The sequence below is a fragment of the Suricata suricatta genome, chromosome 8 (genome assembly GCF_006229205.1).
Source record: "Suricata suricatta isolate VVHF042 chromosome 8, meerkat_22Aug2017_6uvM2_HiC, whole genome shotgun sequence".
Lineage (NCBI taxonomy): Eukaryota > Metazoa > Chordata > Mammalia > Carnivora > Herpestidae > Suricata > Suricata suricatta.
In genome coordinates, this window is record NC_043707.1 from 53,905,192 (window position 1) to 53,920,234 (window position 15,043).

At 40.0% G+C, this 15,043-nt stretch overlaps 1 protein-coding gene across 5 annotated transcripts in view; it reads right to left on the bottom strand.

Annotated features, from left to right (window-relative positions):
* The window catches only part of NTNG1 (netrin G1), a 307,008-nt gene that overhangs the window by 291,128 nt on the left and 837 nt on the right, over positions 1-15,043 (bottom strand). For all 5 annotated transcript variants that reach the window (XM_029949313.1, XM_029949310.1, XM_029949309.1 and 2 more), the window contains exon 2: positions 7,367-8,098. In XM_029949313.1, coding sequence (XP_029805173.1) covers positions 7,367-7,612 — 246 coding nt within the window. In that variant the 5' untranslated portion in view covers positions 7,613-8,098. The remainder of the gene's footprint in view (positions 1-7,366; positions 8,099-15,043) is intronic.

The following is a 15,043-nucleotide window of genomic DNA, read 5'->3' on the forward strand; positions in this document are numbered from 1 at the left end:
GCCTCAGCCAAATACAATATAATGAGCTCAACAATCTAAAAACTTGTGGGGGCACCTGGGTGGCTCAGTCAGTTAAACATCCAACTTCTGCTCAAGGCATGATTTCATAGCTCATGCCACATCGGGCTCTGTGCTGACAGCTCAGAGCCTGGAGCCTGCTTCAGATCCCATGTCTCCCTCTCTCTCTGCTCCTCCCCCACTGCTCCTCTGTCTATCTCTGTCTCAAAAATAAATAAACATTAAAAATTTTTAAAAACATGTGCATTTAAATACGGGAGATTTTGAATGTGGGAGAAGGATATGCTCAATGAAGAAGACTACACTGAAAAATGTTCATCACCTCATATAACCAATGGGAAAAGAAAAAGAAAAGAACATCAGGCTCTCAAGGTGAGAGGGTAATTAAATAAAACATTGTATATCCACATAATCAGATATTCATAGCTATCAAAATCATATTTCCTAAGAATATATAATGATACAAGTAAATGCTGTAAGTGTAGCAGTAAGTGAAAAAAAAGAGGAAAAAATGTGTGTGATATGATTCCAATTTTGTAAAACAAAATATACATTAAATTGAGAGAGAGAGAGACTTGGAAGAAATATGACAAAATGACTGCAATGTTGCATGTGAAGCTCTTCTATTTTTTTTTCAAATTTTCTATTTGGAAAAATACATTTCAAAGATTCTCAAATGAGAAATGGAATTTTAAAATCCCTCATATATACACTTTCAATGTTGGAACTCTGAGTAGATTCTGCCCCTCCCATCTCTCGTGAGAACATCATCATAAGCTGCCCAAGTGCAGTAGCCAAATTTTTCCCGTTGTTTCTTAATTTACAGAGAAAAGAAAACATTCATGATAAAAGTTCCCAAGAAATAGAAAACATTCTGGAAAATCAAATACTACATTCAATCAACTGATCAATTAATCAATTAAAAACATGTTATTATTTATTTGCTCTCTAGGAACATTGTAAATGCTACGAAGTAGAAAAGCAATAAAATGTACAGTCTCTGTTGAGTCCCTCTGGGGCACTGGAAAATGTGGTAGGCTTTCTTACATATCACCTCATTTAAAGAGAGGTGGTCCAGATAAAGAGTCAGGATGCAATAAACACGCAAAACAAATGTGCATGGGGGTGTATTAATCAGTAAGATGTAGTAAGTGCTAAACGGTGCCATACAGTGTGGTATATAGGCGGGACTAACATATACACACCGACAAGAAAATGATATGCGCTGAAAGTGGCAGGAAGTACACATATAGAAACTTCACACTGACCTCGAAGGATGGCTGGAACCAAGAGACGTGCAGAGGAGCACAGACCATTCCAAGCAAGAGGAATGCCCTCTGCGTGTTCTCGCAGAGAAAACACATGAGATGAGGCACTTCCTGTGTGATGACGATAGTCTTCAACGTCAGAGGATCAAGGTGCCAGCCTCGGACCCATGTCCAGTCCCAGAGCTAGGAGAGCAAGCCCACCTCCCCAAAGTCTGGAGAATATGGTGAGACACCCTAAAACAACCTGGAAGGGCTATGGTATTTTTAGGAGATCGCGTCTCACACTTTTCAAGTGATATCCCCTCCCGAGCCGCAGGTAAGATTACCCCTTGGGGGACTGAGGAGGAACTTCAGAGTGATCCACTACAAGGTACTTATAACCTTCCCATGTTTCACCTTTAAAAATGTTTCATTTGCGCATTCAGTTAAATGCTTCTCCTCATCTTTGTGTAAAATTGGAGCTCCAGGTATATGAGGCAGGCTTATCTTAGCACACTCCAGCATCAACTAAGTCAAGAAAAATACATATGTACATATATACGATATATGCATATTATATATATACACATATATGTGACATATGTAGGTCTAACTCATCAAGTTTTGTGATTTTTTTTTGCTCCTCTTCCATCCTACCAGATATAAGGAGCCCATGTACCATCATTCAGGCCACTAGGCTGTCGTTTAAACACTGTGCTTGCATCTGCCCCACCCCGCCTTTTTCTTTCTTTTTCAGACACTGTTTAGCATCAGGCACTTGGCTACCAGATGGTATTCTCCATGTGGCCCTTTGATATGCAGCAAAATAACGTTTCACCTTTAAATTCTGAATGCTGGCTTTGCTTCTAGGCTTCCCTAGCCTGTGAGAACACACTACTTTTTTATTCAGATTTCCTTTGGAGGCAGGGAACACATGTTATTTGACTTTGATTCTCACCACCACCTCTCAGCTTTGCACGTGCTGTAGGACTCTGCTCACTTCACTCTGCATTCAGTAGTCTGGAATACTACTTGGGAAGCACCAGCCCAACAGAGACAGAGGCGCTTGCGCACATAGAGAACAGTATCTGAGAACATTTAGCGACATGGCATGGTTTTAAGTTTTGTTAGCCCACCACAATCCTTACCAGCTCTCTCCCAAGCCCCTCCCCATAATATTCTGCTCATACCACGCCACTGAGCTTCAGTCCAAATGCAGTAGCCCCCCGTCAATCAGATCACCAGCCGTAAGTCCCCTGAAGGCGCCATACGCAAGGTCCTAGTATTAATGGAAATAAGGTTGAACATGACCAGATTTAAAAACCAGCTTCAGTACTTTAGATTTGATGCAACAGATAATAAGGAGCTATTGCAGGCTCCTCAACAAGGAAATACTTGATACAGTGATAGATCAAAAAGACTGATCTCCATGAAACTGAATTCATTGCAAACGTGAACTAAACTTTTCTAAGATATGAGTCTAAATAATGAACTAAATAACAATGAAGTGTTAATAATGAAGGAGCTGTTTTTTTTTTTAATTCCATTCTGGGATAATTAAGGGATAAATCAGTTCAAATGAAAGATGTCACTGTTATTAAAGCTTCATTCATTTATTGAATTATGTTTCATGTGAGCAGAGTTATTTTAAGATGATTTGATTATTATATAAGTCAATGTCATTTCCAGTTTTTGGAAAATTGATATTAATGCCTTGTCGCTGAAAATGTAACTTGGTTTATCAAATTAATTTCTCAGAGGCCACCTGATAGCCACCAGATGGCAACCTGTGCTGATGTCAAATTGAAATTTAAGTTATGAATCGCCCAGCAACTATGCATTACCCCTCACTCACCTGCTGGGTTCTTTCAAAATCAGAAAACCCAAAGGCTTTCCACTACTTTCCTAAATTCCATTTGAACAAAATGAAGTATGTTCTATCCACAATGCTTACGATAATTAAAGTTGGGGTTTTTTTCCTTAATAGGAGTCTTTCTAGAAATAGCACAATATGGAATGATCCTTAATAGGCCTGTTGTGGTACTTGAATAAACGCCTGTCAAGGGTACGGGCGCACATTAGTAAGTTTCCTAAAGGAATTCCATTTTCACTTCAAATTCTGACATTTTATTTAGAAAAATTATACCCTTTCTTTTAATTATTTCAGTAAACATAATGAGGGTATTGCTAACTACACCTCAGAGTACTTTATTTTCTCCATTTTTTTAGGAATATGAGTCTACTTGTAATTAAAGGCACTCTGCACTCATGATGCCGAGGGTCTCCAAGGGAAACACTTAATGTCCACCTCATAATATTATGCCACAATTACATGCACAGAAGACTTTTTAATAATCTTTGTTTCCTAATTTAGTTTTGATTGGCTCTGAAATCCATAGCAGCTCTCGAGGGCCCCCATTTCCACAGCCATCAGCACTGCTGGGCCGTCAATTGTACAAACGCACATGGCTTCCTCCGTCTGTAGGCTTCCTTTCAAAGCTTCTGTTTAACTTATCCAGAAAATTAGCTGCAGGCTGGAGATAATTGCAGATAATTTTGCCATTTTTAAGCCACTGGGGTGTTGCGTGCAGATATGACAGCTAAGTTTGTCTAAACACAAAGAACAAGTCATAGCTTTGTGTTGTCACTTCAGCTTTACACACGGGTTCAGATCATCCTATTTGCTCTTTATGCAAATTGAAACAAATTGTCGTCACTGGATGATCTGTGTTTTCTGACAAAGCTGTGCTACCTGTGGCTTTTATGTGGCTGGAAGAAGGACACGATCTATGCTATGTATTATCCCGGCCGAAAAAACAAAAAGACTAATCCTCCTAATCAGATTCTTCCTCCTTAGCAGAGATGTTTCTTGGGCTACCAACAACTTAAAAAGAATACATTAAATTAAAAAGAAGATGTATGATCTCAATATACACAACTCACATCGATGTGTGTATGGGTGTAGGTTTCCCCTATTTTACTCTCATAAATAGAAATGGCAGAGTTCTCCCATAAAATTAATGTTCACAAATGCGGGTCATACTCATATACAACAATTTAAAACCACTATATATTAAAGAGTTATTAAGTAGGTCATCCAGGTTGGTAAGCCAAGATCTATCATCAATTGGAATTATGTGGCCCTTTTTCCCTAAAATGTCACCATAAAGTGTATGCTGCATTCCTGGATAGTCACTGCCACAGAACGAAGGAGCACAAATGTGAAAAACAGCAACAGTGACTCTTAATGCATTGCCAATGAACTTCAACTTCATACAAATCAGCTATGGGAATTTCAGGGTATTTCTCTCACCGAATGTGCCCTTAGTGCTCAGAATTGTTATACTCACAGCTAATAAGGGTGTCACTAACTGGACAGGTGATTTCTGAAACCATTTTGCAGCAAACATCTACATACAAGGGCTAAGTAGTGATCGAGCGTTGTGTGGCAGCCACCTTGATGTAATGGGCCATAACGACTCTGATGAGCAGGAAAGGATGTGTGTCAAGGAGGAAAGAATGTGAAAGCTGTAACACAAATGACTCCATGGATTCCCATTAGACCTTGGGCTAGGGAGCCCTAAACAGGTCTGATATGACAGCAAACTGAGACAGCTTTACAGCCTGGTGTCAGGAACCCTTACACTAAAGAGTTTTATGGAAAATCCAAAACCTCAGAGAGGAAGTGTTGCTGTATTAGGCCATTATCATTGACTTGGCATATAATATGCATACAAATAGTCTCAAAGTATGTGCTTAAAGGATAGGTTATTAAATGTTATGCCAATCATACGCATATTAAGGAGTCCAAATTAGGCACTGAAAGCTAACATCGCACAAATCTTACACTCTCCCCTGGAAAACAGTTCTGCCCCATGACAAGCTTAAATACACCAAGGTTCCAAATATCTGCATCATACTCAGATGTAGGCTTTGAAAAGACGGTCTCGTGGATTTGGGGATAAACATACAAAGTATACTTATTACTGCACTTGAGAAAGGTGAGGGCTATCACTTGGATTCTCTTTTCTCTTTTGGTCTCTAACATCACACAGCTAGGAACTGGTAGGCAATTGACTTGTTTAAAGACCTTACACTGCGTCCCCATGAAAGGCAAGCATGCGAAGTTCTGTAATGTGCCCTTTCCCACTCATGATTGGAAAGAGAGGCACACTGAGGACACCGAGTAAATAAACCCTTCCCCACAAGGACAGAAACAGTGCTGAACTAGCCTTCTCTCGCCGGGGGCTGAGATCAGGAAAGCTGCACATTGAAATTACAGGTTGAACACACTCTACAGGACCTATGCAGGTGGAAACAGCACTCTGCAGAAGGATGTCTGCCCTTTTACTTCCATCTGTAAATTATTAAACAATTCCAGAAGAGGCACATTGCTACAAGTGTCATGCAAACCAATATACAGAGCTGGAGGGCTCTTCATAATATGAAGAGTTGGCCCGGAACTCATTCTCTGCTGGGAGGAGTGCACAGCCTATCACCTGCATACCAATTTCACTCCCAATTTGCAATGAGATCTTAAATTTGACCTTTCATGAGAAATTATCAAAGACCTTACATAAGTAAGCCAACAAATGTCCCCGCTCTTCTACAGATTTATTATAGTTTTGCTAATGTGTTTGAATGAACTACTCTTCTGGAAGTCTCTGATTTCTAAAATGTAGCCTTTTCTTTCTTTTTTTTCCCCCTGCAAAGCACATACCTGTTTCCCAGAGAGATGGGTCCTTTCTTTGAAATATTTAGTCTTTCAGGGCACTTTAGTCATAGTGACACCTAATAGCCAAGCTCTTTTTCTCACTCTCCACAAAATCAGGTTTAGACTATAATTCAAGCCAGTCCCCAAAGGCACTTCTGAAAAATGGCAAGCCGTTAGCTTTTAGGTAAAAACACTCTTTATTGCTCAAAATTGTTTCCTCTTACAAAACCTTTTCCACCGTGCTAGGTCTAAGATGATCTTATGCTAATTTAACTCACTGGGGACTGTGAACAGATGCTACTTTGATTAATAGTTTCACTATCCTGAAAATGCCAGGCCAAGTTCAAGATAATAAAGTCAGATAAGAATACCATTAAAATCTGCCATATGATTATATCTGTTATGTGGGGAGAAAAATGGATCCCGATTCCTGTACCAAATAAAGATTGCCCATAATTTAAAAAAAAAAATGACCTAAACCAAAGGAACACACCGTCTGGACTCCTTAGCACCTTGATTTACATCATGTTAATCACCAAACTCTTTAATACCTTAAGGCAAACATTCAACCATGTCCTAAGCGAAAATCCAATGTGTCCCTCCAAAGTTATCCCTTCACATAGCATTTAACTTTTCACCCTGGAAAAGACTTATGTACACCACAAAAACAATAAATCCTTTAACTTTGCTTCTCAAAAGGATAGTGTCTGAATTTGTATGTCAAGGTCATTACTTTTAAACAAATGTGTTTTCAACATTCCAAGATTCATATTTAAAATACACCTAGAAAACCATGACCCTTGAAAATTAGGGCCAGCGTGAGTTGACAAACAAGACTTTTGTGGAGGCATTAGCTCCTCTCTCCTTTGCTTCTCTTCTCAGTGATCTCCTAACCAAGGACTTCCGCATCACATCAGTTTCCTGATGAAGAAAACCATGAACTCTAATCTAGCCTTGAACAATGAACCTCAGGGGTGGCCCTATACAGGCATGTGAAGAGACCTTTGTGTTTCTAAAGTGGGTTTACCAAGGGATTTTATCCTTTCCTATAAAACACATGGCCTGATCATATTCCCAGACTCCAATCTGAAATTTAAGCCTCAGCTGAACTCTTTCTTTTATCGTTTATATACACATGCCTGTCTCAGTGGAAGCTTCGGTTTGCGGGAAGGCAGAAGGCACGTTCCAGTGCCTGAATCACCCTGTGAATTGTAATTCCCGGTCCTGCACGCCTCCACCGAGAAGGAAGCTAGCCTGTTAGCACCAATCTGCCCTCCCCAGATTCAGCTCATTGCATGGGTTGAGTCTTCACACTCACCACATTTGTACACATATATGACATGCCTCCACTTAATATGAAACCCTCTGTTCAAAAGGGCTGCCTCACCATTGCACAGAATGTCTCAGGAGGGTCTCCACAGGTAATGTCCGGAGGATCCAGTTTTACTTTCAGATATTTGGTCATGTCCGTGGATTCCGGCTGACAGGCCATGTAATCCCAAACTTTCCCTTCTTCTGTGTAGATCTGAGTCTTACACACATCATAATGTCCCCATACCAAAGGGTAGGGCTGCATCACTGAGGACACGGTAACCCAAAGGGCATGAATTGACAGGAATCTTGACAAATACATCTCTAAATTCTTGGCAATCTTTGTGGTAATAAAGCAGGGTTTCCTTATCTGTGATCTATGTCCCTTTTACATACACATATACATGTATATGTAGGGAAGTCTGTATAACACAAAATATAGATTCCAAATCTGAAAGAGAAGGGTTGACACTGTGCACGTTCAGGTATATCGAGGACTTGGGTGGCAGCCTACCATACTTGTGCGTTAGGCGTCGCCAACAACCTGCAGCTTTTTCGTTGCCCTAGAACATATCTATTAGACTTGGGTCTAGTTTGGTTTTTGTAAAATATGTCCAGGAGCGGAGGATGACTTAGCGATGTGATGGCTCTCCTGTTGTACATCCGATAACCCTGGGGGATCCTCAGCGCTCACGGCTCACAAAGGACGCTCAGGTGCACTGATATCAGTATCTGAAGCAAAAGGATGAATGTCTACAGCCCGGTGTCTGCTTCTCATCAATCATTCTTTCCTTCTGGCACCAACACCCTTTAAGAAACAATAAGAGTAAAAGTTATTGCCCCAGAATCGATGCATTACAAAATGTTTGATATGTTGACATTTGGGAGGGTTGATGCAATATAAAGCAAATTGGTGTAATATGGATAACCTTTCCTCCACTGCTTTGCTAGACTGAGCAAACCACAGAAATCCTTCACATTGGGGAGAATTTTGATAGGAAGGATTTAACTCTTCCATAACAAAGACAGATGTGCATCTCCCAGGTGAGCTACATGTGGTCGCTTCAAAAATTATATTCCCATCTTCACAAAACTGAGTGCAAGCACCTAGATTTAAACATTTCCCATGGATTGCAGTGCTAGAAAAGCTTCTAGGAGAACTATGGGGGAAAATGAATGCTTTTATAACAAAGACAAAGAAGTGACAACTACTTGTATGCCTTTTGTCTATTGGCAAAGAGACCCTAAAAATCTCTAAATTCCTTGAACATTTCTTAGCTTTTGTTAGCTCGAGTGAAAACCCGTATTGTTGGCACAAGGCTGTCCCTTTGGATTTGCTCATTGTATGGAAGAATTTAGCCTCTTTTGTTTAGTTGCATTTAGTGATAAAGACAACTTGGCTGTCTGGAAAAAAAATCCTCAAAAATAGAACCAAAGGAGCAAATTTTCCTTTCATAAGAATTTTCTATTTTCTTACATCTTTTTATAGTCATTACATATGCATTTCCACTTACTTTCTGTAACAGACGAGAATTTGTCCCAAAGGCGATTATTATACACTGCTTTAAAACTAAAAGCTCGGTACTAAAACGCACAATTTAAAACGCACATATAAAAATAGCTGAGGGTGAGTTAACAGGCCATGAAGCAGAATAATATGGCACTGATTCTAAGAGAAAATAAAAATTACTGTTTAAGAGTACTTTTGGTTAACTGATAATGTAGCGTACACAACTATGAGTACTTGTCGCTGGTGACTTTAAGTGGCAACATTTCTCTTTAGAGATCACTGTCCAAATCTAAACAAACAATAACATTGGGAATCCAGGTGTATAAAAAGAGGTATTTGCGTAATTGGTTGGTTCATCTTGTCATAGTCCCAATAATTAACTGTCTTTTAAACAACTAAAAAAGGACAAAAAAGCCCACAGTTTAGAAAATACCATTATAGACCCTTTAATCCACATTAAGCGGTTTAAATGGGGAAGTTCACTATCTTCAAACAATCTTATAAAAGGAATTCGATATATTTAAATAATGCACCATCTTAAAATGAACTAAGCCACAGAGACTATGAAATGCCAACGGATGGTTGAATAGTGTTTCCATAGCAAAGTAATTTATAATAATTGCTTTATGGGTGCAAGTGCAATTTTCATTATATTCAATTCATAAAATGTTATCATCCAGCTGCAATTTGTGATATTTTCCATTAGGAAAAGTGTTGAATATTTGGGTTCCTATGAAGCAATAATTAGCAGTCTGTCTAAACATGTATAAACTGCTGATTTGAATCTGCTTCTTCCTTTTAACATAAAGACTACACTATACCACGTTGGGCACATTTTGATATCTCAAGCTAAAAAGAATATCACAGAGAAGCATGTGTTGTGGCTAGTACAGCCTTCTGCTTTTTCAGATTCAGTGGTAATTTTAAGTTGATGTTTTCAGAAACATCCAACAATTAATCATCTGAAAAGGTGTTAAAATAAATACACACACATGTTTTCTAGATGCATTTTCAACTGTGTGTACTACTTTGTTATCACAAGAACACTTTCACGGGGCACAGGGGACCTGGGCATTACAACAGCAGAAGTGTAAAATCTTCTAGACTAGAACTGATTAACTTCCATTCTTAGTTTCAAATACAGAGCAACTTATTTATCAAGAACAATATAATCTGGAAGACCGGAAATGGACTGCTCTGAGTTTGAACCGAGTGAAAATTATGAGTTAGTTTTTAAGACTGGTTTTTAAAAAATGACTTAAGTATATATTTGAATCCTCTCAGAGCTTAATCTTCACTTTTTTGTTAAACTGGAAATGTTATCCCCTAATCATTTTATGTCTTGTGACTCTTTATCCGCATTTTGCCTACGGCCACCACAAAATAAAGGATGGCCAGGTGGATGTATGGGATAAATTTGGACACTAAGGAAACGTATGTGAGCCTGTGACTGTTTCTTGACACAACAGCAATCCCAATAGAACGAATTCTCATTAAAGTATAGTAGAATTATAATGATGGTCATTACACAGAATTATGGGCTACACCATTGATCGAATTTTGAGAACTGACAGGGAAAAACGCAGAGGAGTGCAAGATATTTGAATATTAGGCAGTTGCAGGACTGTGCGACAGACATTCTTGACAAGAAGCAGCCAATTATAGCTTAAATTTCTGGCACATAACCAGTTGTGATTAATAGTTTTCCATTACATTACAGACATATTATTAATGTATTAAAAATGTCAAGCTTTGGCAAGCACTAATACGGCATGGCTCAGTTAGTCTGCAGAATTTACATTTAATGAGCTCCCATTGACACAGAAAAAGATACTGACCACGGCATGTTACAGATCAGGAGCAGAGGGTCACTGAGCTGTTCTTTAACATAATTGCTTAATTTCATTCTAATTTTTGTATCTGTAGCATGTACTCTAGTGTGTATTCTTCACATCAGGTCTCCTTACTTTTTTCGGTGCCACATACACTTCAAAGAAAATCCTCTTAATTTAAAATTAATAAGAAATTAAATTTGTGAATCGCCATACCGGAAAAGAAGCCTCTGTCGAAATGGAGAAGTTGCCATTAAAGTATAAGTACGGAGTTTTCAAAGAAAACAAGATGATATGACAATAGAATATTATTTACCCCCTAACCTCTATTGCCTAATGGCATTGGTTTCCACCTGGCTATGCTTAGAACCAGGTTAAGATCATCAATCACTTTTTTTTTTAATTTTTAAAAAATGTTTTATTTATTTTTGAGCAAGCAAGCGAGAGAGGGAGAGAGAGAGTATGTGAGGAGGGGAGGGTCAGAGAGAGAAGGAGACACAGAATCTGAAGCAGGCTCCAGGCTCTGAGCTAGCTGTCAGCACAGAGCCTGATGCGGGGCTCGAACTCGAACCAATGAACTGCGAGATCGAGATCGTGACCTGAGCCGAAGTAGGAAACTCAACCAACCGACTGTGCCACCCAGGCGCCCATCAATCATTCCTTAAAAGCTAGATCATCACAGCAAATATCGAGGCAACGGATTAGGAGAAGGACAGTCAATGACATATTTGGGGATTTAATATACTAAACCAACCCCTTCTGGCCCATAACTAAACGAATTGGCAAATAATGTGGGCTCTGAATTTGCGTCAGGTGTCTGCATCACTTAAATGTGAGCAGCTTCAGGAGAGCTCAGGGCAGCCCCAGTTCTAGTTCTCTGCTTTGCAAGTCTTGGGAACTCACTGTAATCGAGTAACGCCATCATCTCTGCCTACACACTGAAGTGCTGAGCAGTCCTCTCTAATAAAAATACCCATTAATGTGCTATGAGAACTCCATAGACTCTCACTGGTATGTAAATGTGCAGAGCCAATGTAAAAACATAAATTTATGTCATGTCCTCAGCTTGACAGATGTTACTGATCTTGACTAAAATGGGCTATGACATGGCTTTGCATCCATGGGACATCTTCCAGGCTTCTGTAGCAAATTCCCTTCCACCTTGGATTAACTTCCCAGAAGATACTCCACAGGCCCTTTCCCTCACTGGACAAGAAGCCTCCCAAAATATTACTGGAAGTAATAATGATGAAAATTATAGACAAATATATTCTAAAAACAATTGCCCATCTCATCAACTGAGATGAAAATATTGACAGTAAATCTGTTAACACCAGCTCATTCGTTTTATTATATAATCTCACTAGGTGGGGGGGGGGGTGGTAGGTTATTTATTTCATGAATACTCAGCTCTTCAGGGGCACCTGAAATAGACAGCTATTGACTCACTCCTCACAGACATTAAGAGTTTTATAAATATGCATGTTTCTGAATGGGAAGGAACAAAAAGAACATGGACTATAATCGCATTTCATTGAGGGAAAAGTACAAAGAGATAAATATATTACCCAGATTCTATAACCCACCCAAATTAGCAGATTCGAACACTGTCATAATGAGATGGACTAGACAAGATAGTTAAGATATACTGAATGCTCTTTGCATTTATTTATTTGTTGTGAAGAAGGCATGTCCTAGTCATCTTAATGGGAAACATTTGCTTCTATCCTTTTGTTAACTGTCTCGCTAAATGTAAGGAATTTAACATGTACTCATTCTTGATTGGGTATTATGAGCAACTACCTATCATGAGATTCTTAATAAAACCAAATAGCATATCTTCGTATTTGAAATATCTCAGTTTTCACAGAGAGAAGAATGATTAGAGAAATCAGAGAGCCCATATTTGGCAGGATGTATGGAGATGGGATAATACATAAAATTATTTCACAATCAGTTAAAGCTAGAAGACATCTGGTGTTTCATTCCCACAAAACAGCAAATCTTCCCTTCTTATATAGGGAAGTTCAGATATCCAGGGCTTCAAACACACATTTAAGAAAATGTACACCCTCCTTAAGTTTAGAAACAAAACTCTGGGTTCTGAAGATAAAATTATTTTTTTAAATTGCTACATCTCTTACTGACCTATAATATTACACACACACACACACACACACACGCACGCATTTTTTGTTAACATAATAACTGACTTTGAGTTGCATGAATGTTTTTCCTTCCAAGCGCCCTGATGCTCTTGTAAGTCTAAAACTCTCCAAATCTTTACCACACTTAGAAAACATATCAACTCAATGTGTAACGGTTTAATTTTTTGACATATTATCTTATTTTTTTTCAGAATAATAATAAAAGCAGACAAGTAGTTTCACCGATGGCAAATATACAAAGGAAACCGCAAAATACATTAGCCTCCTCCTAAAAAAACTAATCTGAATCACTTTAACACACATGCCCTGTGAAAGCTGACAAAACAAAAATCTCAATAGAAAAAAAAAAGCTTTGTGTGCAAATAAAGTAAACCATTTTCTTATAAAATTTTAGGATTATAGCTCTTCAATTTCACAGTAGGAAGTGTCGCCAAATTAATAGCCAGTATGTGGAATTCTGAATGCCCTCATGTTGGTCTTTAGTGGTGAAACAGATGTCATTTAATGGCATTAAGAAGAGAAAAAGAAATATATCCCATATATTCAGTCATATGTAAACTGGAGCAACGTTAAGTGTAAAACACTTGATGCATTTTTTCCCCTTTGTGTCCTGATCCACTTACAAAGGCCCAAATTTTATCTTAATGAAAAACTGAAAGTTGCTTGTCTTCTAAAGGAATCTTGGACAGTAACTGCATGGCCTTTTCTTTGCCAAAGAGAAAGGGATGGGGGGGGGGAGGGTAAGACATTCAAAGTGACACAATTCAAAAGACTTAATGAAATCTGAGGTTGCTAATTCCCCACAGCTTGGAGATGCTCACAAGGTCTAGACAAATCAGAAAAACCTTGTCCCTTCTCCGGAAAAGAGATTATCTGAGAAACTTTTTCTAACAAGCCTAACCATTAAGTAAATTTGAATAAAGGATTTTGCCAGAGGATCTTTCTGGTTAGTTCCCCACCCCCACCCCCACCCCATTTCTGTAAGATAGGAAAACTTTTCGTATTTTCAGTCATAAAATAGGGCCTTATTTCTAGAGCAAACCGAGTGCCAGATATGCCATATGCTTAGTGCAATTCTGAATCTTACTCAGAATTTTCCATTCCAAAGATTGACAAACTTATGATAACGAGTGGATCCATTACCATTCGGAGTACAGAGAAGAATGGAGGGGGAGTTGGGCAACAAAAGCCGCTACTCTCTGGAAATCTATACAATTCGAGGATGGGAACGCAACCTCCTACTTTTCCAAATAAAGTTGCTTTAAAATCCCCGCTAGGAATTTTCCTGCAAGCCCTGCAAGATGACAACCTAAGTGGATGGAGACTGGGGGGGGGGGGGGGGGGAGGTCCCCGGGTGAGGTTACTAAAATAAACAGCAGAGGGCGCAGTTTCTTTTTTTATCGAACTTTTCGCGTGTATGAATCACTTAATTGGTTATTTTGAGCCCAATAATATTCGGGATTATTTGTATTATATATAGATATTCACAGATCCATATAGGACAGGAATTCAATGTCCCTAGACGATTCCGCCAACCGATTAAAGTCATGCCTGCCAAGAATCTGAGTAAAATATTCCAAACAGCATTCCTACACCAAGTCTTTCCCTCTTTCAATTTTCCCTTCTTCCCAGCTGCACACCATGGGATAGTAATGCTTTAATCTCGCACCAATAACGGAGATTAAAAGAAGGAGACTTCAAAAGCTCTCAGTGTGGCCACCGGCTCCACGGGGCCTGCAAGAGGGCAAGTTTTTTCCCAAAGCAAGGACAATTGGCAAAAGGAAAAAAAGAACCCTCCGGCGCGATGTGTGTGGCCAGGTGTGTGCGCTTGAGAGGGGGAGCGCGCCGGGTGCCCGTCAGTGCGGGGCACCGACCCCGCGCCCCGGCTCCGATGCTGCACACGCAGACACGCAACCCGCTCGGGGCGCACACCCCGGCGCACTCGCGTGTGGGTGTGAGAGTGTGCCGGTTGTGTGCGCGCCGCGGCTCCGCGCGCTGCCTCCTCAAGGCGCTTCGCAAAGTTCCTCGCCCACCCGGAGCCTCCCTCCCGCCCGTGGATCACAGAGGGGGGAGGGGGGCGGAGAGAGGGAGGGAGCCCGGGGTTGGGGGGGGGGTGTGGGAAAGAGGGGCCAAGACTAGACGCGCGGGTCGCGGGAGGAGGGGATCGCCGGCTGCACTTACCGTGTGGCCCGCTGGCCCTGGCGCCGGCCCGGAGCCGACCGACGGCGCGGGGCGGCGGCCCT